Genomic DNA, 24,359 nt, shown 5'->3' on the forward strand with positions numbered 1-24,359 from the left:
CTGTGAGGCCCAGTAATGCTCGGATCTGAAAGTTAAATAGTAACCATCTAACCACAATCGTGTGACTTTTTTTTTTGTAAACTACCTTTGGCTATAGTTCTAACGATTACTGTTTGCTGCTGCTCTGGTTGTAAAACAAGTTGAGCGCTAGGTCACTATCTCCTCTCCTCTCTGTTTAGGGCTGGCTGTTCCCATATTCTGGGAACAAGTTCTGGGTCTCCCTATTGCAAGGTCAGAAGTACTTCTCTGTACCTCAGCATTGTTTCACTTTGTGGAGAGTGATCCTTTACCAAAATAAGCTGACTATTCTTCATTTTTTTTTTTTTGTTACTGCTCAGAGATGAAACTTGACAACAGTGGGGAAACTGAGCTCTTGTATTTATCCACAGGACCCGCACAGCATGAGCAGCAGCAGTAGCAAGCTGTTTGGGAGAGCCCCTAGTAGTATATGTCCTGCTTGGCCTGGAAGGGACCTCTTCTGGGGCAGAGATTTCACTCCAGGGGGAAAATCCCTATGGCCATGCCCATGAGGAAGGTGCTCATTGGGTTAGCTGGTAGAAAAGAAGACTGTGGGCAGACAAGCAGGAACCAAACGGAGACCAACAATTCATTCCCTATGTGTGATCATCCCACTGCTGGTCAGCAACTCTCAATCAGTGTAGACTTCTACTGGATTTGAACCAGTGACCTTGAGATGAAGGACTCCCTATGCCAGTGCCTTTAGCCAGCTGATCTCTTCTAGTTATGTATTTGTTTAAAACCAAGACTTTGAAGCTCTGGAATAAGCAGGCACATCGCCCACTGAAGGTCATGAGACTTACCCCTGCGAACTCCAGAGCTGGATTTGGAGCAGTGTTCCTAAACTGATTGCTTTCCCTTCATTATTTTTTAAAAGCACTTCCCATGGAGGCTTGATGGTTTTGTTTTGTTCTGCAAGGATGGTCATTATAATGTACAACATTTTGAAATAAAACAAAACCAGATCCACTCCAATAATGACTGCAACAGCTGCAGTGATGTGATTGCAAAAAGAAAAGGAGTACTTGTGGCACCTTAGAGACTAACCAATTTATTTGAGCATAAGCTTTCGTGAGCTACAGCTCACTTCATCGGATGCATACTTTGGAAAGTGTAGAAGATCTTTTTATATACACACAAAGCATGAAAAAAGGAGAGTGATCATTTTAGATAAGCTATTACCAGCAGGACAGTGGGGTGGGAGGACGTATTGTTTCATGCTTTGTGTGTATATAAAAAGATCTTCTACACTTTCCACAGTATGCATCCGATGAAGTGAGCTGTAGCTCACGAAAGCTTATGCTCAAATAAATTGGTTAGTCTCTAAGGTGCCACAAGTACTCTTTTTCTTTTTGCGAATACAGACTAACACGGCTGTTACTCTGAAACCAGTGATGTGATTGGAATGTTTGAGGCTGTTACTGCAGAACAGATTGTGTGTGTTGGGGTTTTGGAAGCACAGAAGCAGTCAGCAGCAATCCAGATCTTCTCTTCAGATCTTCGGCATCGCTTCAGAATCTGCTCTCCTCTTTTTGTGTGTGAAATGGCTGCTGTTGTGTTTTCTGCCACATGTGTATTCTCCTCACAGGCAGTTTGAACAGATCCTTGGTTTAAAACGCCCCCCACAAAAAAGAGCTAGCGCTATGAACCAGACAGTGTCCATGTGGAGCACAAGAAATACGGCGCAGGGCGGCCTGCAGTGCTCCGTGAACAAGGCGATATCAAAGCTGGGAGAGAAGAACTGACTCCCCCACTGAGTTAATGCAGGCTAGAAAGAGCAATGGCATTGCAGTATATAGGACAGACAGTCATGTGTATTGAGGGGGTGTGCAAGGTATACGTAAGAAGTGCTTGCAGATGTGGGAGTAGTGGTTGCAAAGTCTTCTCAGCAGCAAAAGGCAGCATGATCCAGTGGGTAGAGCACAGGACTGGGAGTCAGGAACACAACCCAGCTCTCCTGGCTTTGACACTGACCTGTTGCATGACCATAGGCAAGTCACTTTCCTTCCTACCTTTGTCTGTCTTGTCTATTTTGATTCTTTGGAGCAGGGCTTGGCTAATGTGCACAGTGCCTAGCACAGTGGGGCCCTGTTATCAGTTGTTGTCTGTCGATATAGTGCTAATACAAATCATTAATAACAGTGCTTTAAATTAAGATCTGAAGCAAGCAAGGCTCGATTCTGGTTTGTCAAAGACTTTAGGATTTTTTTTTTTTTTTTGAAAGGGTGTATGGGATGAGTTGAATTAATTCATCCAGTCATTCCGACACCTCCAAAGATGCCTTAGGAGATGCTATATTTGTACTGAATATGCGTGCTTCGGCTTGGATGGAAGCATTTATCACCCACTCCTATTATCCTGCTAACTTCACTCCCCTGCTCCCCATTCCCTTTCAGCTCATAGTGTCCAGATGTTTCCTGGCTGGGAAGAGTAACAGGCACGTGAAAAGTGGTGCCTTCTGACCAGTGGAACAGGTTGGAGTGACCTGCTGGAGTGTGGAGGGGGTAGATGGTATCGCTGCAGCTCTACTTGCCTGGGCTATGGAGCTGAGCATAACGATCTAGAGATCTAGCAGAATGCAAACTGCAGCGTTAGCAGCTTGTGGGTGGGCGTGTGAGCCCACACAGTATGTATTTTTTGTTGGCTGTGTCTTATGAGTGCCACAAAGGGAGATGATGATCTCAGATCAGTCTCTCTGAGCTATTTGTGTATTGATCTCTGCATAAGTTCTTCTGACTCTGTCCTCTACCCCTCTTTTTTTCAATAAACATATCCGTGTCTGTGCTGAGTCTTTTGCTTGCTCTGAAGCACAGGTACAGGGTGTTACCGTAGCACCCGGGAGACTTTTATGGACCATTCTGTAATATCCTTTGTTCAGGATGCTTCTTTCAAGTGGTGAGAATTCTTCTCTTTTTTTTTTTTTAAATCCCACTTGCTTTAAATACCACCAGGGATTTGATTTGACTTCACAGATGTGGGTCTTTTGCTTGTAAAGATGTCCCAGGTTCCTTTACGTGATCTTTATCATTGCGTTTTTTAATTCATTCAGTTCAACGCAAGACTTTATTGGTTTTACTTAGGGACCAGGTCCTGCTCATCTTACTCACACACAGTGTAGTTCATGTTTCAGAGTAACAGCTGTGTTAGTCTGTATTCGCAAAAAGAAAAGGAGTACTTGTGGCACCTTAGAGACGAACCAATTTATCTGAGCATAAGCTTTCGTGAGCTACAGCTCACTTCATCGGATGCATACTGTAGAAACTGCAGAAGACATTATATACACAGAGACCATGAAACAATACGTCCTCCCACCCCACTGTCCTGCTGGTAATAGCTTATCTAAAGTGATCACTCTCCTTACAATGTGTATGATAATCAAGTTGGGCCATTTCCAGCACAAATCCAGGTTTTCTCACCCTCAGCCCCCCCTCCCCCCCCCCCCAAACTCACTCTCCTGCTGGTAATAGCCCATCCAAAGTGACCACTCTCTTTACAATGTGTATGATAATCAAGGTGGGCCATTTCCAGCACAAATCCAGGTTTTCTCAACCCCCCCCTTTTTTTTTTTTCCAAAAACCACACACACAAACTCACTCTCCTGCTGGTAATAGCTTATCCAAAGTGACCACTCTCCTTACAATGTGTATGAAAATCAAGGTGGGCTGGAAATGGCCCAGCTTGATTATCATACACATTATAAGGAGAGTGATCACTTTAGATAAGCTATTACCAGCAGGAGAGAGGGGTGGGAGGAGGTATTGTTTCATGGTCTCTGTGCATATAATGTCTTCTGCAGTTTCCACAGTGTAGTTCATGTCACTTGTGTGAAGAAGGCCAGAGCTAGGTGGTGTTCCCAGTGTCAGGATTTTGTTGAAACTTGGTTGCCTTTGTGTGTCTGTCTCACCCCAGGTCATATGCTGTGCTCTTAGCGTGTGGAGCTCGATCATGTCATGTCAAAGATGACTTGAACATTTCCTTTACATACATGCAGCCTGTAACTGTTTTTCACAGAGGATGAGTGTAGAACTACTCCTCTCAATCCCACAGCAGCACTGAGTGACCGAATTTCTCAGTGTTGTGATTATTCGTATCCCAGTAAAAGATTTGACAGTTGTTCAATTTCTCCTTTGTCTAACTTAATTGTTTTCTTCTATTGTTTTACTTCTGCTGCTGGAATTTGTTTTTCTTCCCTGGCTTATCAGCATTTTGAGAAAACCTGGAGGTGTAATGTCACTTTCTGCAACTGATCGTTAAAGGTGGCCTCAGGGATCCTTTCTTGCAACACCCACAGCTTTCTTTTGTTACTGAAATATACCTCCTTCCTACCTCCATTTCTAATTAAGCTCAAAGTCAGCTACACCGGGATATGCATGTGTAGGCTGTTGAGCAGACACAGGTTTGGTTTACCTCCAGTGGAGTCTCTTGTTTGCCACTTTTTATATTTAAAAAAAAAAAAAAGTTAACCTTTAGATTTCCTTTGGCCTATCCCTCTGGATAGGACTGCCCCATTGGCCCAAAAAAAAAAAAAATGCTAGCAACGGAGTGGTGATTTCTGCAGAGATTTTCATAGTTTCCTAGTTTGTGCGAAGAGGCCCTCCGGAGATTCACCCATAATTAGTTCTTATAGCCTATCAAAGGACAACTTCTTTGTCATCATCTGTGCTTATCCATCTATGAGAGTAATTAATTGTGTCTTATTGTTGTTTTCTCATATACATTTGAGCTTGGGTGAATCTCAGGAGGTTGTCTTCATCCAAGCACCCAGCTCATGGGGAAATGTATTTTGAACCAGGCCAATCTCTTCAGTCTGCGGAACTATGCTGGAAGCCTCAGGAGAAGAGGCTGCTAGAAGACCACCCGGTTCTGGGCATGCTGTTCTTGGGGTACCTCTCCCCCGTTGTAGTTCTTGGGCTGTGAAACAGTGCACACACACACTGTGTGAAGGGAAGTCTCTCTTGTTGCCTCCTGATATCACTCTCTGATGTTTAGAAGATGGCGCTAATGGACTTCTGCCAGTCATCCTGGACCTGCAGGGATAGCGACTGGGTTCAGGGCTTTCCATTGTGTTTTAATTGGGGGTGGAGGGAGAGTTTCCACTGGGCATATCGGGCATTGAGGTGGAGGGGAGGAGAAAAGCAAACAAATATTGAATGCCAGTTTGAACTGAATTTCAGGAGACATGACTGAAAGTAAAGCAAAGAAGATTGAAATAAAAGACGTCGATGGGCAAACACTGAGTAAGCTGATTGATTACATCTATACAGCTGAAATAGAGGTCACGGAAGAGAACGTGCAGGTAAGCTGGGCTCAATAACTCCTGGAAACTGAAGGGGAAAAGCCTTCATGGCTTAAATCGCAGACTGAGGAACCATCAGCGTAACTGATGCCTGCAGGCTACACAAAATGAAGGGTAGAGTGTGACGCGTGCTACCTTTCTTTTCTGTATTGTTTTGAGGCACTTTACTGCTTTTTCCCCACACATAAGTCATGTTACATTTAGTCTTCATTTCATGTTCCTGTTATAAGACGAGAGAGACAAGGTGAGTGAGGTAATATCTTTTACTGGACCCACTTCTGTTGGTCAGAGAGACAAGCTTATGAGTTTACATGCTTGTCTCTCTGACCAACAGAAGTGGATCCAGTAAAAGATATTACCTGACCCACCTTATCTCTCTAATATCCTGGAACCGACATGACTACAACACCACTGCATATTATAAGACTAAGCATTTGCCTTCCAAGAAGCCGTGCTAACTTGTCGGGTCAGTCTAGTGAAGGTCAAGATACGCTAAAACAAGCATAAGTGGGATGATGGTTCTTCAGGTCCCAATAGAAAACTCCTGTGGTGATTAGTTTTTAGTTCTTATGGGTAGTCATTTGGGTTGTGTGAAGCTTTGAGTAGAATGCAAATTTACAGCTAAAATTAGAGCTCGCATAGCCACTTCTAGTTCCTACTTCCTTCCTTTGTATTCTGTCTAGACTTGAAGCTCTTTGGGGGAAGAACGTTGGGTCTGATTCTGCTCTCACACTGGTATAAATCATGTGCATCTCGAAAGGAGTAATGCCAGTGTTAATCTGGTGGGGGAGCAGATTTGGGCTCCTTTATACCAGTGTGTAAAGCACTTAGTACCCTATTGATTCTATACAGATAATAAAGAATACTAGTAAGCTGAGATGGGTGGAAGAGAGGGTTATTTTATATGGAACCTGCCAATACAAAATAAGAATTACAAATATGATTGAATTTTGGTTCTAAAGTCCTGTTTTGGGGAGCTATTTGTAAAGAGAAGAGAGTCACAGATTGATAGCGGTGGTTGTGTGGAGTGGGAAATAGGCAGGGGACTATCAAGAGTAGAGAGGAAGTTACTGAATACAAGGAAAGCAAAACTATTTGGCAGCAGGGGGAAGAATCATTGACCGGGTGCAGTAGACTAGTATAGTCTGTAGGTAACACATGTTGCTTAGGAGCGGGTATTTTTACTTTTCTCCTGTGTCTGTGTGGAAGATAGTGAAGGTGTCCAATGCCTACATTTGTATTTATAGCAAAAGAGCAGCTGGTGGGAAGTGGGTCATTGAATTCCAGGAGGGGTTTTGGGATCTCTGACAGGTTTGGTTTCAATTGTTGTTGCTACTTGTTTAAAAATGGTAGACATAAGGCACGGCTACACTAGAGAGTTTACAGCCGCTGTAAGCTCTCCGATGTAGCCACTCTAAGCTGATGGGAGAGAGCTCTTCTGTCTGCTTAACTCCTCCAGTTCCCACGAGTGCCCATAACTTTGTCGGTGGGAGAAGCACCGTGCACACCGGCATTTACGTTAGTATAACTTCTGCCTCTCAGAGGGGTGGTTTATTCACACCCCTGAGCGATATAAATTATGCTGGCATAAGCTGCAGTGTAGACATAGCCTTAGTTTCAACCATCTTCCTTTTCTGAATGATTTTGAAATTGGACAAGGCATACGCAGTTCATCTCCACAGGATGGAGTGAAAAATGAGCACGAGAGAGTGCTGGGAAATACTACAGCGTGTGTTTTAGATTGTCTTTATTTGAAAATGCGAGACTAGAGGGAGCAGCAAGAAGCCCTTTAAGAATCTGTCTTCAGGTGGTGATGTTCTTGATGCAAGTGAGATGGCCACTAGCTTTGTCCAATCCCTTAGGACTTGGGGAAACAAGGGTTTGAGTGCTTATTTTGCCACTGACTTCCTGCCTGACCGTGGGCAAATCACCTAGTCTCTTGCCTCAGTTCCCCATCTGTAAAATGGGAAAAATAGCACTTCGCTACTTCACAGGGGTGTTACAAGGATCAATATGTTAAAGATTGTGAGTGCTCAGATACAATGTTAATGGGGGACATAAAAGAGCCTTGGATGGCTCCAAAATAATGTGTATTGGGAAATGTTCTCTCTCCTGAATCTCTAGGAGCTTGCGTCTCATGCGAAGAGATATAGCTTACACATTGCCAAGACTGGTCTGTCTGTCTTATGGTAAACATCAAGAGGTTCAGATTGTATGTCTCCTCTAGCCAAACGCTGGCTCACGGGAACTGAACAGAGGCTAGTGTCTTACTAATAGAACCCAACCACTGCCTTTGCTTTAAAGCTCTGTGGTGGAACAAATAGTTGAAGTAAGAGCCCTTTCTGTACTCTTTCAAAGATGTATGCAGTCAAACTAGTTCAAACCCAAGTGGACAGAGGCCTAGAAAAGTCCAATAGGAATAGAGATGTTTGCATGATCTAAATAAAATAAACCCCAAACAGCTTCACCCCCATGTGACTTATTTAAATATCACCCTGCTCCCTTTTGAAAGCCCAGAATTATGTTAATACAAGAAACTGCATTAACTTAAAGAAAGTGAAACCGATTATAAACAAAGATGAAACTGACTAGTCTGTTTCAATATCCAAGTTGATATTGTTATGGAAATGTCTTATAGAATTTAACTTAATTTTATATTGAAACCAATAGAATAGAAATTACTCTTCAACACTGACAGCAATGCACAGAGAATGATCTCCTTTTCCCTGATCTCCTTTTTCTAACCATTCTACAGAACATAATGAACAGTTCTATTCCTCCCATAGAGCCTGTGATGGCTCTAGAAAGGAGATCATTCTTTGTCTCTTTCTCTTTGTATAGCTAGCCAAAGAAGTTCAGACAGCATGAATGATGAAGAGTAAGACTGTTAATGTCTCAGGTGTATCTACTAAAAAAGAGTGAGGAATTGTTTTATACTGATGCTCATTACAGAGAACAGATTGGGGGAAAATCCCCCTGCCATGCAACAATCTGAGGAAATCCTCACCTGGGGTTTCCTCCCTGCTGCCTCTTGCTGTAATGTGGTGTGAGTTTTTGTTCTTCCCTCCCTTTATGGGGTGTGTGCGTGTAAGCTGGCCCCAAGGAATTTGCAGGAACATGCGATTATTGTGGGTCCAGTTCTGTCCATGGATGCTTACATACATCCCCTTTTGGCTTCATTGGAAGCTGCCTGTGTGCCTCTGAGCAGAGCCTGCTTCCCAGTGTATTCTAGTTACATGGCTTGGTAGAACCCTGAAAATCTGGCTGTTCCGGCAGGCTATTGTCATGCCAATTATGTGGATTTCCCAGGTAAGAGAAGACTTCAAGTTGTAGCTGAAATTAATGTCTCTCCAGTGGCTTTCCATTGCTCGCATCTAAGCTGCTGGCTCAGTAAAGAGTTATAGGGAACAAAGGCCAGCTGCTGACAAAGGCTCAAAGCCACTTCCCCCTAGTGGAGATCGAAGTCAAGTAGAGAATTAAAGTGCTGCCAGGTTTCTGAAGAAGCTTCTGGTGCTGTGAGCTTGATGAGAGTTTATTAGAGCAGCTCTGCTTTGCTGAGCCAACGCTAGTTCACTGTGGTGATGGAACAATTTTTGTGGTGGAGGTGCTGAAGGTGGAAACCATGTATTTGGGTGGTTGTTACTACTTCAAACCAGCACCCCTGGTTCCAACACCTAGGGTAGTGCAGATATTTGGAAGGAGACATAGCTCTGTCAGCCTCACGAGGGCCGGACCAGTGAGGTGCCATTAGCATGGGGCTCCCACAAAAATTGTCCCCCTCAGCCTTTGCCTTGGCCTTAGGGTGTGTATGTTGCAGAGAGAAGAGTGAGGGACGGTAAAAAGGGACTTGATTTGATTCCTGTTTAGACAAAACCACAGAACCAGGGAGGGAGGGAGGCAGTGCAGCATTATATCCGATGCGTGTTCTGGAAATGCCTGTCCTGTATTTGTTGCACAGTGACCAGCTTGTGTAACCTTGGGTGGGCATGGAATCTCAAAGGGGCTGGGATTATCCTCTCCATGGAAACTCTTCTGAAAATACCTCATTCCTGGAGCAATCTGGACTTCACCAAAACCTCCCCGTTCAAATAAACGTTGCTCTTCAAGTGTCTTTGTGAGTTCCAAGGATAGGTAAATCTTTTTTGGCAGGGATGCTGTGGCAGTGCCCAGAGAAGAGGTGACTCCATCTGATGCAGGGATATTACTCCAAAAATCTTCCATTCCATTTGGTGATGGAACGTTAATGCAGGACCCCCTGAGAGACCCCCTACAGCACGTCACTGGGAAGAGATCCTTAACAGAGCTGCTTAATTACCTGCATGCATCCAAGAAATTACCATCCTAATTGAGCAAGTAATTGTCAATAAGTATCATTAGGATAAACTGGTTCCCTGGGAATGGGCTCATTGAGCTGATTCCACAATTAAACCCTTCCCAGTTAGGTGCAGGATGCTATGTTTGAGTGCTTCCCTGTGCATTCATTGCATGAAAAAAGTGCAAGTGTGTGTGTGTTGTAGAATGAAAAATGTCCGAGAATCCAAGGCATGAGGGGAAAGAGCTGGGGACTCTCCTGGTTTTTAAAAATTTTTACAAATAAATGTGGTCTGCAAAATGTAATTAAAAACCTCCCGTAAACTCTGCAGCATTTTGGAGCCTTCAGAGGTTGCACCCTTTTACCCAGCACATCTCTGGCAACGCTGGAAACTGTTGTTAAACAACAACTTTGGCATACAGGAAAGCTGTGGATGAGGCAGAGAGAGTCCTTCAGCATAGGGCTTGTCTACACTACCCGCTGGATCTGCGGGCAGCGATCGATCCAGTGGGGGTCGATTCATCTTCTATAGATGTGATAAATTGACCGCTGAACACTCTCTCCCCTCGACTTCGGTACTCCACCAGAACGAGAAGTGCAAGCAGACTCGACAGGAGAGCGCCAGCTGTCAACTTCAGTTATTCACGTAGCTGAAGTTGTGTATCTTAGATCGACCCCGCATGGTAGTGTGGACAAGCCCAGTGTGTTAAGGAAGTCTGATTAAAATCTGTGTTCTCCTTGCTACAGGAGATATTCTTGATTTACATCTGTGTCTAATGGAGTACCAAAGAGACCTCCTTAATATCCCTCTGCTGTGGCTGTTCAGTTTTAACAGGACCCAAACTGGGGTTCCCCCCAATCCCTTAGGAAGGATTAGAGGCCAGTATCGTCAGATGGGAGATGGACAAGGAACGGAAACTCGTAGCACCTTAAAAACTATAGTGTGGGTTTTGCAGTCACAGTCTGATGTGGTTTGTTGCACGTGCTCTCAGCTGTTTGCCAACAGACACAGTTAGCCATTCTACAATATAAAGTTTGGGAAGGAATATTTTTGGGGAGTGGAGTTGATGCCTCCGCACTTTTTATTTCATGTCCACCTGTTTCTTCTCTCCCTCCTTTTCTCTGGCTGTTCCTCTCCTTGTTTCTCCACACGGAGATGTTACCATGTGTCTGTTTGGTTTGTGCCAGGGTCACCCGTCTGGAAGCATTTCACCTGCAGTGCTGCTGCAGTATTTTCCCCTGGGGAAAGCATTTAAATGCGGGAGCTGGTCTTCATTCCCAGCTGCTAGTGCTGGTTGGACATCATTTGGAGAGCGGGGCAATAAGGCAAATTCTCTCTCTTAAACAAACCAGAGAAATCAAAGGAAGCTGAATGTAGCTTCCTCTGTCCCATGTGCCGTTGGCAGCTGCTCATCTAACAGCACAGTGTTTTCATCTGCCTTCCACATGGAGGATCCATGTACTTCTGTGTCTCAAACTATGTAGAAAACTTTCCAGGAAGAGGCTTCAGGGAAACAGCAGCACTTCAGGATGTCTGTTCGGGAAGCAGCCTTTAGTCCTCTGCTGACATGCAGAGTACCTTTGGTTAATGAGGATGTGTGGTTTGTTAGGGGAGGGTTACAATGCCAGATCTACATCTTTGTCTCGGACCTGCCCCCTCAACGTATCCTGAATGGGCTGTCTAGGTCTACCTCATTGTTTGCTTCTATCATATTTATCTGGCCCTCATTACTGTTGCATCTGAGTTACTCTCAATATTTAATGTATTTGTGCTCTCAACACCCTTGTGTGACAGGACAGTTCTACTATCCCTGTATGACTGAGAATAAACTCAGTCTTTGTGCCTAATTGACTTTCCTGAGATCACACAGGAGGTCTCTGGCAGAACATGGAATAGAACCCAGGTCTCCCACAGCCAAGGCTAGTGCCCTAACCACTGGGCCATACTTCCTTTCAACTGCAGCAATCAATATAAATGTGTTCACACCTTCTGACGTTCAGAAACTGTTCCCAAACCAGCTGTGACCTCAGCCAAACATTTAAAAAAATACAATCTCTTGCAAATAGTGTTCAGCAAAACGAGAATCTGAGAACCAGCTACAGCAGCTACCGAGATCTGGATATTGCAGCTTATAACCATGTATCCGATTCCAGATATAAGTCATCCCAATAGAGAATTTCAGTAGTAAATGTAGCACAGGTTTTGATGTAACTTTCAAAGGAAGACTCAAGTTTTAGCCAGGAAGCTGATGTAGCTGAGAAACCAGATTAGCATTTGCTGTCTAAATTGCACCCAGCAACTTGAATTTAAGCATTAAGAGCCAAATTCTGATGCAGTTGAAATAGATGGCAAAAACTTGTGTGGATTATAGTGGAATTGAGATTTAGCCAGGGTATGTGATTAGGCAGGGCATTTCCTCCTGTTATTTCTACAGGAAACATACACAGTGCTAACGGATATCCTTAGCTGGGTTTTCATGTTCTCTGGTAAAAACAAGACTGGTAGAGAAGCACACAGCTGAGAAGAGAGAGAGTGACAACCCACTTATCTGTTGATACACTATATTTTTCTCTCTCTCTCTCTCTCTTTAAGCATTAGGTAATGATGCCTCTTTTCCATGCAGCAGGCCAAATGCTTATGTCCTGGGGAATTGTTCCACTACTCAGAGTAAAGTACGCTTTACCCGTTACATGCCCAGTGCTATAATAGGAGGGGTTCCGGGAAGTTTATGTGGCTTTGTTGTGCATTTGTAACCCAGAACAGTATAGCTTTATTATGGATGGCCTCTTTCATGCAGATTTTATCCCAAAACACAGAAGGAAATCCTCTCACTCAGCTTGCTCAGGACAGTACATTTGGAAGCTGTGATGTATTGCTACAGATGGCATAACCTCAGCTTCTAGTGAACCTGGGAGGATCTCGCTTCTTGGGATGGTTATGTAAGCTGCGTGCACACCCCCATGTTGAACTGAGGAGGCAGTTTTAGTAGAATAATGAGAAAGTAGAAAGTTGTTCATAGCTAGATGTTAAGATAACACTGCTCTCGCCTTTTTAACTGAATCAACCAGACAGACTAATCTGTTCCTGGGATCGAAGTGTTTGGATGAAACAGCCCCGTGGGTTAATTGATTTCTTTGTTTTATGGTTGCCTGTTGGGGTTGTAGCTGTCTGTGAAAGTTACTGCTTGGTAATATTAACATGTAATCCAATTGGATTCGATTTTTTTTCTTTGAATGGATCAGTGGCTTAGAATGTACCTAAGGGCAGGTTGCCGGTTTAGTGCTATTCTGCTGAGATGTATGGGGGAGGGGGAGGCTTGGGAAAAAAACATTTTTGCTTCTTACCAACACTGAGCTGCAGTAAGGTAAGCTTTTTTAACAGGCATCTGTTTCCCCTGATCAGAAATAATTTAGAAGTTGGTGACATGTTTTGAAACCCCATTAATGTGTGGCTGGCGTTCCCATTAAGAACGAGTTCTCGGCACTAGCCAGAGTTATGAAAACATGGACTCAAAAAACTGATCGCAGTGCATTGGCAAAAGACAAGAGAAAAGAAACGTAACAAGCTGAAGTGACGGCTGCAGTGTTCAGCCTGGCTTTATCTCTGACTTCCTGTCCAGGAGCTCTGAAGGCATTTTCTCTCACAGATGAACAGTGCTAAATGCCGTAGGCCGAGTTCTTGTCCTGGGTTTATCCCGGCCTCCATTTTTTGCACTCTCAATTCAGTGGATGCGATTTCCAGCGCCTGGACACTTAAGTACCTCATTTGTGGGTGCAGTCGAGTATTTCAGCATCTAAATCCTATAAGTGGCATCTGCAGTTTTGTGGGTGCAAAGATGTGGTCATTGTTCGAGTATTAGGGCTGTCCCCCAAGAGAATAGTTCTGTACCTAAAAACCTTTTAAACCGAAAACTGGCTGTGGAGCACATTAATAGCTCCTTGCCGGTACAGAGCACCCACCTACAAATAAAAGGATTTTTTTTTTTTTGGTTGGAAACTCAGATTCCAGGTGGTTGGGGTCCTAAGTATAATGGAATGTTTGTGTGTTCGTGTGTGGGGTGTGAGTTCCATCCCAAGCCTGCAAATAATATAATGCTCTCCAGAACGAAGGCTTCACGAGGGACCTACTGTCAACCAATTGAGGATTTTAGGTGGGTTGGCTGTAGCAGGCTCATTGTACTGTCTCTCTCCTCTGCCTGACTGTGCAACTTCTTCAGTGGGGAAGAAGTGAGGAGGGGAGCTTCACTGTTGGGTGCCCCAAGATGTTGCTGCTTTTGCCAGTCACCACATGGGGGAGGGAACCTCTGTCCATAGATGCTCCTAAATCTTTAGCACCTCTTGTGCTGCTGCTGACACCCTCCGCCCCTAAAAAGCCAAGAAACCATCCTTGTTTTGAAGGGGAGTAATATCTGGTGAGTTTATGCCAGGAATCAAACTGGTGCCTCTGGTGCTAACTCTGGTTTCTCTCTCTTCTCCCTCCCCCCTCTCCTTTCCCACTCTCAGGTTTTGTTGCCAGCTGCCAGCTTATTGCAATTAATGGATGTTAGACAAAACTGCTGTGATTTTCTCCAGTCCCAGCTGCACCCCACAAATTGCCTTGGAATTCGAGCCTTTGCAGATGTGCACACCTGCACTGAACTTCTGCAGCAGGCAAATGCATATGCAGGTGAGCAAAACATCCTGGCTCATCCCAGCCACTTAGAGTTTGGGCCCAAGTATAAAGGATACTTGGGGCTGGAGCCATTAGCAACTCGTACTTTTAATGTTGTTTCCAAAGAACATGCAATGGGCTTCTTTATTGGACTTTGCAGGGCTCTGATGCGTGGTGGTCCTGCAAAAGACGGAGGTTCTTCAGAATAATGGAAGCTTTGGAGGTGAAATGAAGGACTTTAGTTTAATTTGTTATGGAAAATGCAGGCGGGTGTCAGGTGAATTATTTCCTTTATGTGTTCCTAAATCTGTAGTAGAAATACAGCTTGGTTCTTCTGGAAAAAACACTCTCTAGAACAGAGGCTGAATATCTTGTCTGTTTGTCTTATCAAATTTCTTTCTCTCCTGCTCCTCTTCTGTGAGCGCAGCCTTTCAAAGCGTGTTGTAGTGGGGCTCCTCTGACTGACCCTTTGGGGATTTACGTTACTATGACCGACGAGGGGGAAGTTGCTCTCATAGTTTTCTCAAATATTTATCCATAAGCTAACTGAAAAGCATGTTTACTCATCTTCGATGTGCCAGTATCTTGTCTTTCTATCTCTCTGTACCGCACCTGATACACTGCAGTGTAATAAAGAGAACACAATCCTTAGTTCAGTCTCTTAATACATTTGATCTATATTCTGCAGATACATTTTACACTTAAGATGAGAATTTGCCGGGGGGACAAGGAGAGGTTGTTTTGTTTTTGTTTTATACTTGGAAGCAACGTTAGGCTGTAACCATTCACTGGTCACAATGGGCACTTGTGAATTTACTTTATTTATTTCTTGATACTACTTGCAACAGTTCTCTTACAGCCCGCATGAGCTCAAATCTGTCTAGTCGTATTGGGCATCATGTTATGTACAAAGTACTCTTTTTAATCTAAATGAGCCAAGAGAAGGCTGAGTATCTGGACAGCTAAAAGCCAAACCCTAATGCAAGGTGCTCAGTCACTGACTACCATTTAAGTAGAAAATGTTCTAAATCTAGTTACAAAGCTGCTGTTCTAGTTTGCAGCTGCACCACAGGGCGCTCAGTCACTCTCAAAGCCTCCCTGACTTTGGCAAGTTCCAATATACCAAGCGGTACCAGAAGTTAACGTCCAGGCTCTGGGTAACGCCTGATGGCATTAATCTCCAAGACTTGTAATAGAACTTGGACAGAGAGGTTGCCACTATTCGCAACCAGGCCAACTGCTACGGACGTATCGTTCAGAGTGTGCCAGGCTTTGTCTGTGCCAAACACTATCCTTCTGCTCCACCTCAGCTAAATTCAACTTATATGGTCCCAGGACACACCAGACGCTCTTTTGGTGGCCTTTGGATGAGGAATGCTAGCTGCGTTGCGCTATCAAGGCCCTTTGGCTAGTTACTCAGCAGTGTCAGCCATGTTGATGGAGCAGTCTGAATTCCTCTTGTTTGGCAGCTGGTATCCAACCACAACAAACCTGCACTAGTTTGATGTGCATTCTAGGAGCGCTTGTCTAGGCAAACAGGTTTAGGGACACATCCTGAGCTGGTGTACATTGTCATTGTTCCACTGACTTTGAAGGAACTATGACAACTGACATCCATGGAGGAAATGCCTCTTCAATTTAATGGCTGACTTAATTGGATAATAACCTATTGCGTAATACCGATTCCTCAATGACGTCTCTTTATACTCTCTGCTTGCTTTCTGCCTGCGTGCATCGTCCAGGAGATTTGTTCATGTATCTGTTAGCTGGTGCCCAAGGCAGAAACCCAAGTGGACCCGAGTGAGAATTCTCCACGCTCTTAACTCCCCCGCGCCCTCCTTTCTCCAGTAGATTTGCTTCTGAGCTTTTGCCTGCTGTGCTGTGCTTTGTGTAGGCAAAGCAGGGCTAGTCTCCAAGTCCTTCCCCAATCAGGCTCCGCGTTCACGCTTCCTCTCCTCTGTGACATTTTGCCTGGCATTTATGGTTTTTAGTCATATGGTGAGTAGGCTCTTTCGCAACAAAAAAAATCGGGTGGCCACCAAATTCTCCGGCATTCTCCCTCAAATCCAGACAAAACCTTTCAGCCTCCCTTGTTGCATTATTCCCTGGAGAAAAACATACTCTGAAAGGGATGGTTTATTGTGTAAGGGTTTGCTTGTAATACCTCATTATCCTTGCTTCCAGGACCCTGGTTAATCTTTAACCTAACAAGCAGTGCATTCTGTATATATTTATTTGGTTTTTTGGCAGTTGCTTTTGTTGCTTTATTGGCCTTCATGAGTCCCTGTTAATACAATAGCCTATATAACGTTAATGAAACTCCATTAATAAAAATGCCATTAAAATTCTTTGAGTTATTTATGTAACAACATTAAGCCAAGCCAGAAATCTGAGGGAGACCCCAAGGATTTCATGAGCTCAGTTACTCGAAAATGCCTAGTTTAAAAGCTTAATTTTAAACAATGGATAATTTAGGCAGGTGAAGTAGTCGTCTTTATATGAGAGGGCAGATGCTGTTAAATGTGTAAAATCAGAACGTGTTTTACATGCTTGTAACAAATAGCAAGGAATGAAATATTCATTGTCGTCTGTCCAATACCTGAACTGTCTTGGTTGAAACGTAGATTGCATTATCCAGAGCACATGCATTGTGCTGGGTGGAGTCTTGTACTGTCCGCTGGCATAGGCACAACATGTCAGGGCCTAATTCTCATTTACACTAAAGCCATTCATGCGAAGGTACCCTAAAGCGGGTGCTGATTGTAATGTACATCCACCCTTATGCAGCCAGAGTGTTCTGTAAAGTGTCAGTGAGAATTGGGCCTGTTAATGTCTGAGTTCAGCCAGAGAATTTGCCACGTTAGCTGGAGTAATAGTCTTTTGTGATGGCCGTTTCCTAGAAGACAGTAAGGGCGGAGCGAGCGGAAAGGGAGGAAATGTAAGGGAAGGCATTGCTACCTGTTTGCTGTCATTTAACCCACACGGCACCGTGAGTGCAGTACAGAACAGAACGCAAGATGTGGCCCTCGCCCCAATGAGCTCACCTCGGTGCTCATGGCTGGATTTCTCAGTGCTGAAAGGATTAGGCCTTGAAAGTCGCTGCTCCAAAGAGACTCCCCAAGCTTAAAGATTCATGTTGTCATATTTCAGCTGAAAGATAAATGGGGCTGTACAAGCATTAGGTGAGACTGTAAGTGCCTACGGGCAGCAGCTGTCTTAATTCTGTCCTTTAAAGTACCACATGCATGATGGGATATATACAAATCCTATTGATTTACATAATAACATAAAGCACCAACTCTCCTGCGAAACATTGTAATAATGGATTGGGCTGTATAAAAGAGAGCCAGTTTGCAGTAGTACGGATATTTGTCTAGCAATAAAAGTGTCTGCAAACAGATCTCAGCCTTTTTAGACAACAAATGTCTAATTATTTAATTATATGGACCTGTGCCCTTCGTTAAGCTTTAATATGTAATGGAAAGCACTGTCAGATCTGAAGAGCTCTTTCAGAACTGTGTTGCTGCCAGGGAGATTGCTCCCTGTTTGATTATTTGTGACACACAAATATTTTAGTATTTTTATACAGTGCCTCTCAAAGTCAGAATGGAGGGGGTTGGAGATGGTGGAAAGGGACTTAGGCCAGGGTGGATCCTATGAGTTTAGAGGAAGGGGTGGGGTAGGTAGAGGGATAGGTAGTTGGTGGGGTCTGTAGTCAGAATTTTGAGGATGGGGGAGACTAGGTTTATACTTAGTGATGACGGAGCCTGAGGACAGTAAAAGGTTAAGTAGGCGGAAGAGAGTGATGGGGGTGAGGGCAGCAACAGGGGAGGTCAGTGGTCAGGAAAGGTGGTGGAGGTAGAGACCAGCCGACAGACTGGAGTTACTGTTAGGAGTGATTTTGACCCTGGGCATTTGGCTTGCTGGAGCAGGAGAGGAAGATGCAAGTATTAGATGTCAGACAGGATTTGGGGGAGGGGAGTAGGGGTTAGTGAAACAGGGTGTGGGTGGCACAAGAGAGGGGTCAGGGTGGAGTGTGGCTGACGGCTGTTGAGATGCCTGGGATATTGATGGGTTGGAGGTTATGGAAGGCCTCGGAGTGGAGATGGGAGGCTGATGACTCTCCATGCTCTATTTAATCACCCCAAGCTGCCTGAAATTTCAGCAGTGTAATTCTTCACTTCCCGTGTGGCTGTCAGACCGCCGCTGGGTTATACACAACAATGCTGACTGTGCCAGTCTTGTTGAAATGATTCAAGTCAGTGTCAGGGTTTTTTGGTTTAATAACTGGCAACGTTCAGAGCCTCCATTGAACATCTCTGAAAGCTAACAACACAGCATTCCTTAGAACAGTGCTGGCCTTAGTGACTCTAAGTCTCACCTACTGACTCGCCAGCACCACTTCCTGCCTCACCGTGTGGTTTTCTTCTGGGGGTGTCTCATCCAAGTACAGAACAAATCTAATGCCGCTTAGCTTGCGAGAGCAGACAAGGGTCACATCCAGAGGTGGCATGGTTGCAGGTTATCTATTGGTCGGGAAACGAGCTCCTCTTTCTGAATTGCCATTGGTAATTATACTTGCCATTGAAGAAAAATACTTAGCAACACTACAGAGTTTTGTTTGTGCCATTTTATGATTTATTACAATTAGTGAATGAATCTCTGGGGCAGCATTTCAAATAACATCAGGTTGCTTTTACCTGCTCTGAGAATATTTTCTAGTCTATACAGCATTTTGATTTCAGTGTAATCATATTTGTCTTGGGCCATTGCTGTAATAGTAACAATTCTCTGAACACTGTAGTCCTTCTGTTGACTGAAAGCATGGATTTCATTATAATTTTCCTTTCCAACCTTTGATTTTTTGAACAGAGCAGCACTTTCCCGAGGTGATGCTAGGGGAAGAATTTCTTAGCCTTAGTCTGGACCAGGTTTGCAGTTTAATTTCAAGTGACAAGCTCACTGTGTCTTCAGAAGAAAAGGTACAGTAAGTTATGTAGTAATAGAGAATCTGTTCGGGAATGTTTTGAGTTTTTAGCAATTTTATTGGTAACTGGTCTCATGTTATGCTGTCTTTGAGTCCTTTTTCCAATAGTGCACCACGTCTCAAAAGGAGAGAAAATTTATAACTAATACAAATTCTAGAACTCCATCAACATGTTCTATCACAATTTTCTCTACATAAAGTCTTGACTATAAAAAGCGTTTTATCCATCTCCTCCCAGGGTAAGAAGGAAATTCTGTTTCTCTTTGGAAAACAGGAATCTCTCTCTTCCACAGATATAAAGCTCGTCTTCTAAACCCAAAGCATCATGAGATATCTGACCTTAGGCCTTTCCTGGTCCTGGATGGGAGGTTGCATGTTCTGCAATTCAGAACTGGGTAATTCGGGGAGGAGAGGTCCACTATTAGGAGGAAATAAGGAAATGCTTTTTTCTGGCAGGGTTTTGTTTTGTTTTAAAAGAAAAATAATGGTGGCTGGTGCCATTTGGAAGTTTGGCATGTCAGGCACCGTACCCTATTGGTAAGGTCCTACCAAATTCACTGACCATTTTGGTCAATTTCTTGGTCATAGGATTTTAAAAAATCATAAATTTCATGATTTCAGCTATTTAAATCTGAAATGTAAAGGTGTTGTAATTGTAGGGGTCCTGACCCAAAAAGGAGTTGTGGTGTGTGTGTGTGTGTGGGGGGGGGTCGCAAGGTTATTGTAGGGGGATTAGCAGTACTGCTACCCTTACTTCTGCACTGCTGCTGACGGGGCGCCGCCTTCAGAGCTGGGCGCCTGGCCCCCAGCCACTGCTCTCCAGCCACCCAGCTTTGAAGGCAGCGCAGAAATAAGAGTGGCAATACTGCAAACCCCTAAAATAACCTTGCCAACCCCCAGCATCTCCCTTTTGGGTCAGGATCCCCAATTTGAGAAACGCTGGTCTCCCCAGGAAATCTGTATAGTATGGGATAAAGGCACATAAAAGACCAGATTTCACGGTCTGGGACATGTTTTTCATGGCTGTGAATTTGGTATGGCCCTACTTATTGGTCAAGGCAGATGAAATAGCTGGAGGGAAGGATGGCCCAGTGGTTAGGGGACTAGCCTGGGATTTGGGAGAGGTGGGTTCAATTACTCCCTCCACCTTAAGTTTTCCTGTTTCACTTTGAGCAAGTCACGTAGCCTGTGTGCCTCAGTTCCACATGTGTACAATTACAATGGGGAGAATAGCACTGCCCTGCCTCAAAGGGGGGTTGTGGGGATGAAGACATCACACAGATTGTGAGGTGCTCAGATTTTATGGAAATAGGGGCCAGATAAGCACCTAAAATGATAGATTGATTGTCACCAGAACATGATATTGTAATTTATCACACTGACATGACCAGCTCACTCTAGGGTTGCCAACCTTTTAATGGCACAAAACCGAACACCCTAGCTCTGCCTCTTCCCCGAGGCCCTGCCCCCACTCACTATATTCCCCCTCCCTTGGTGGCTCATTCTCCCCTACCCTCACTCACTTTCACTGGGCTGGGGCAAGGGCTTGGGGTGCGTGAAGGGGTACGGGCTCCAGGGTGGGGGTGGGGATGAGGGGTTTGAGGTGCAGGAGAGGGCTCCAGGCTGGGAGATGGGGCCCAGGGATTTGGAGTGTGGGAGGGGGCTGCGGGTTGATGCAGGAGGGGGGTGAGGGCTCGGGTGAGGCCAGGGATGAGGGGTTCAGGGTGTAGGAGGGGGCTCTGGGCTGGGTTGGGATGCTGGGGGGGATAAGGGCTCTTGGCTCAGCGGGGCAGGGCTTACCTCGGGCGGCTCCCGGTCAGCATGTCCTGACACTGCGTTGCGCACGCCCCAGAAGCAGCCAGCAGATCTGACACTAGTAGGCGCGGGGGGAGGGGGGGGGGAGGAGGCTCTGCATGCTTCTCTCACCTGCTGCAGACACCCTGCCCCCAGCTCCCATTGGCTGCTTCCAGGGCACAGCACGGTGCCAGGACAGGTAGGGACCTGCCTTAGTACCGCAGCACTGCCGACCAGACCTTTAATGGGACTGGAGCCACCAGAGTCCCTTTTTGACCCGGTGTTTCGGTTGAAAATCAGACACTGGTCATCCTAGCTCACTCACATGCAAAATCTGAGCTATAGATGCGTAATGAATTTGTCATCAGAAAGTTAAAAGGGAAAAGCAAACTCTCATCCTGTACGTATGATTTTGCCACAAATTTGCTCTGCTTGTGTAGAGCAGCTTGCACAGGGTTTTACCAGCTCTTCGCACTGCTGTGTTGACACATCTGTTGTGTTAATAAATAGCCTTTACTGTCCGTGTTCCCACGATATGGAAAGCCGAGCTTCCACTCTTCTCTTCTGGACTTCATACAGCTGAAAACATAATTTTTTGGGTAGGTTTTGAAGTAAGCGTGCAAGACTGTAAAAGAAAATGTAAGCTGAAGCCACACATTCAAAACGACAGAAATTAATAACAGGCTAGAGATGCAAAAAGAATGTAGACACGCAGGATATGTTCTGGCATCCAAAGAAAATTCCAAATATTCAGGTCATATTGATAGAATAGTTCAATAGCTCATGTAAACATCGGTATTATAGGCAGTAAAATTTCTCTGACCTTACATATTCATCTCTTCCGATGTTCTCATTGTGTAGCGCAGTGGTTCTCAGACTTTTGTACTGGTGACCCCTTTCACATAGCAAGCATCTGAGTGCGATCCCCCCTTATAAATTAAAAACACTTCTTAATATATTTAATACCATTAGAAATGCTGGAGGCCAAGTGGGGTTTGGAGTGGAGGCTGACAGCTCGTGACCCCCCATGTAATAACCTCGCGATCCTCTGAGGGGTCCCAACCCCCAGTTTGAGAACCCCTGGTGTAGCTGATTATTTTAAAAAATAATTTGATGGAGTAAGTAGACAAATGTTTAAAACGGCATAGGGCTAAATTGTCATAACCAGATTTTGAGAAGTGCTCACTTTTAAAGTAGGTTAAACTCTTCGTGGATAAAGAAATAAATAGAAATGCCTATTCTTGATGTGTCTTCTGTGTATAACGGAACTAATGAACCAGTACATTCCATCTTCCAGAATAGATGGACACGTTATAGTCAGATACCTGTAGGCCCAAACTGTAACAGGGCATTGGGAGGCATTGCTTTTGGAATATTCCTGTTACCAAGTTATCTGTCTTGTTTGTATACATGTGGTCAGCTTGAAGGGTTGTCCTCTTAGTACCTCTGCTGTACCTGGGTGCATCTCTCCCTCCTTACTTCATTGCTTCTTTAACTGCAGACATCAGACATAGAAAGAGGGACCGTTTTTTTATAAAATCAAGCTTGTTCAGACATATAAAAACTAGGAGCTAACCGTGTATGAAACTGGAATTTAGCAGTAATCTGCAGAAGTGGTAACCCAGCCCCCCATTTCTGCGTGCCTACCAGTGTTTAATGTATTGATCCTTACAACACCCATGTGAGTTAGGGAAGTGCTCTTATCCCCAATTTACAGAGTGGGGAGGACTGAGGCAGAGACTAAGGTCACACAGGGTACGTCTACACAGCATTTTGGAGCAAGTGGGAGCGGGTCTCCCAGCCTGGGCGGGCTGACTCGGGTTAGCAAGGCTCGCGCCAGTGCTCTAAAAATAGCTGTATGGACAGGGCTTTGATGTTGTGGCTCATGCTAGCACTTGGATCCTGAAGCCTGCCCCCATCCCTAGACCTGGTCTGGGAAGCCTGCTCACTCACGCCAAAGTTCTGTGTAGCCAGACCCAGAGGGAGTCTGTGACAGAACAGGGGATTGAACCCAAATCTCCTACATCTCGGGCTAAAATTTGCTTATTGATCCATCACTTAAACCTAATAAATATAACCCAGGGCTTTGAGCCCAATCCTCAATGGACCTGCACCCCATGCCACGCTACGGAAGCTGGTGCAGAACTCCTCAGAATCTGGGGCCATCAGAGATTTCTGTATGGGAAAACACGAAAGTTCACTCTGTCTTCTCTCGGGCAGTGTGCACAGAGGGGATATTCCAAACTTGTATAAAAGCTTTTCAGGCAGTCCCAGTCTCTTCCTACACTTTGTTTGTTACTCAGCAAGTCAGAGCTCCCCTTCTCCTGAACTCGAGAGCAGCACCTTGGTTTGGGTAGGTGGCTCTCACTGAACTGAATGGAAAAGATTGGCTTTCTCACATCCAGGTTCTCTGGGTGTGTAGCTGGAAAGTGCTCTCTCAAAGTCACAGGGGTGTTGCAAACAGTGGAAGGGTCACGGCCATTCAGATTCTGTTGAGTCAGCTGTGAAATGCTCTGGATGGTGAGTAGGTCATGCACTGAAATACAAAAACTGATTGGAACCTGGTAACAATTATAATTCTGCAGAACAGTGGAAACTGACACAACTTTTGAAATAAAAGAAGTTGGGGTTTTGGACTAAGATTTTTCCTCTGTTAAAAATTGAATTAGGTGCTGTTGGAAGGTACCAGAGGTACACCTTGTGAGTATGAATTTTCCCGTTTATCCACAGAGTAGGTATAGCACGGATAGCATCAGTATAAACTTCCTCCACACAACCCAGCAGTGTTCTTTGATCTTATTTTGGATGTCTTGAGATAGCCATCAACTATTTTGGACTAAACTATGACCAGTAGAACTGGTGCCATCACATAACTTTAATTTCTCCAAACTGGAGGCCTTGTACTTAACGTGGCTGCCTCCCAGAAGAAACTAAGATACTTGTAAATTGTGGGACTGATGATTTGGTGACTGCCTGGAAAGGTCAAAACTGGAAGGCATGTACTCATAACTCTGAGTGAATATGCCAGACTCCAAGATGCTAGATGTAAGGGATACACTTGAAATCTCTTAGAGAGAGTGAGGATATTTTGGTAACCATTGATGGGAAGGGCAAAGGTCAGCACTGGGATATTTCACATGTACGTAGAGGCCCACAGTGAATAAGTGCCAAATTTCACAATTCTGGCTCAGTGGGAACATGGGAATTGTCTCAGTCATCCTGTTGCAAGGATCTAGATTGTATTACATAATATCTCCAACTGCCCTGCCCCCTTTCCCTACTCTGCAGGTTTTCTCTGGAA

General features: G+C 44.6%; 1 protein-coding gene across 8 annotated transcripts in view; it reads left to right on the top strand.

The window, feature by feature from the left end:
* The window catches only part of KLHL3 (kelch like family member 3), a 66,496-nt gene that overhangs the window by 17,042 nt on the left and 25,095 nt on the right, over positions 1–24,359 (top strand). For all 8 annotated transcript variants that reach the window (XM_073355479.1, XM_073355480.1, XM_073355483.1 and 5 more), the window contains 3 exons: positions 5,193–5,314; positions 14,130–14,292; positions 19,150–19,259. In XM_073355479.1, coding sequence (XP_073211580.1) covers positions 5,193–5,314; positions 14,130–14,292; positions 19,150–19,259 — 395 coding nt within the window. The remainder of the gene's footprint in view (positions 1–5,192; positions 5,315–14,129; positions 14,293–19,149; positions 19,260–24,359) is intronic.

This window comes from Lepidochelys kempii, chromosome 8 (genome assembly GCF_965140265.1).
Source record: "Lepidochelys kempii isolate rLepKem1 chromosome 8, rLepKem1.hap2, whole genome shotgun sequence".
Classification (NCBI taxonomy): domain Eukaryota; kingdom Metazoa; phylum Chordata; order Testudines; family Cheloniidae; genus Lepidochelys; species Lepidochelys kempii.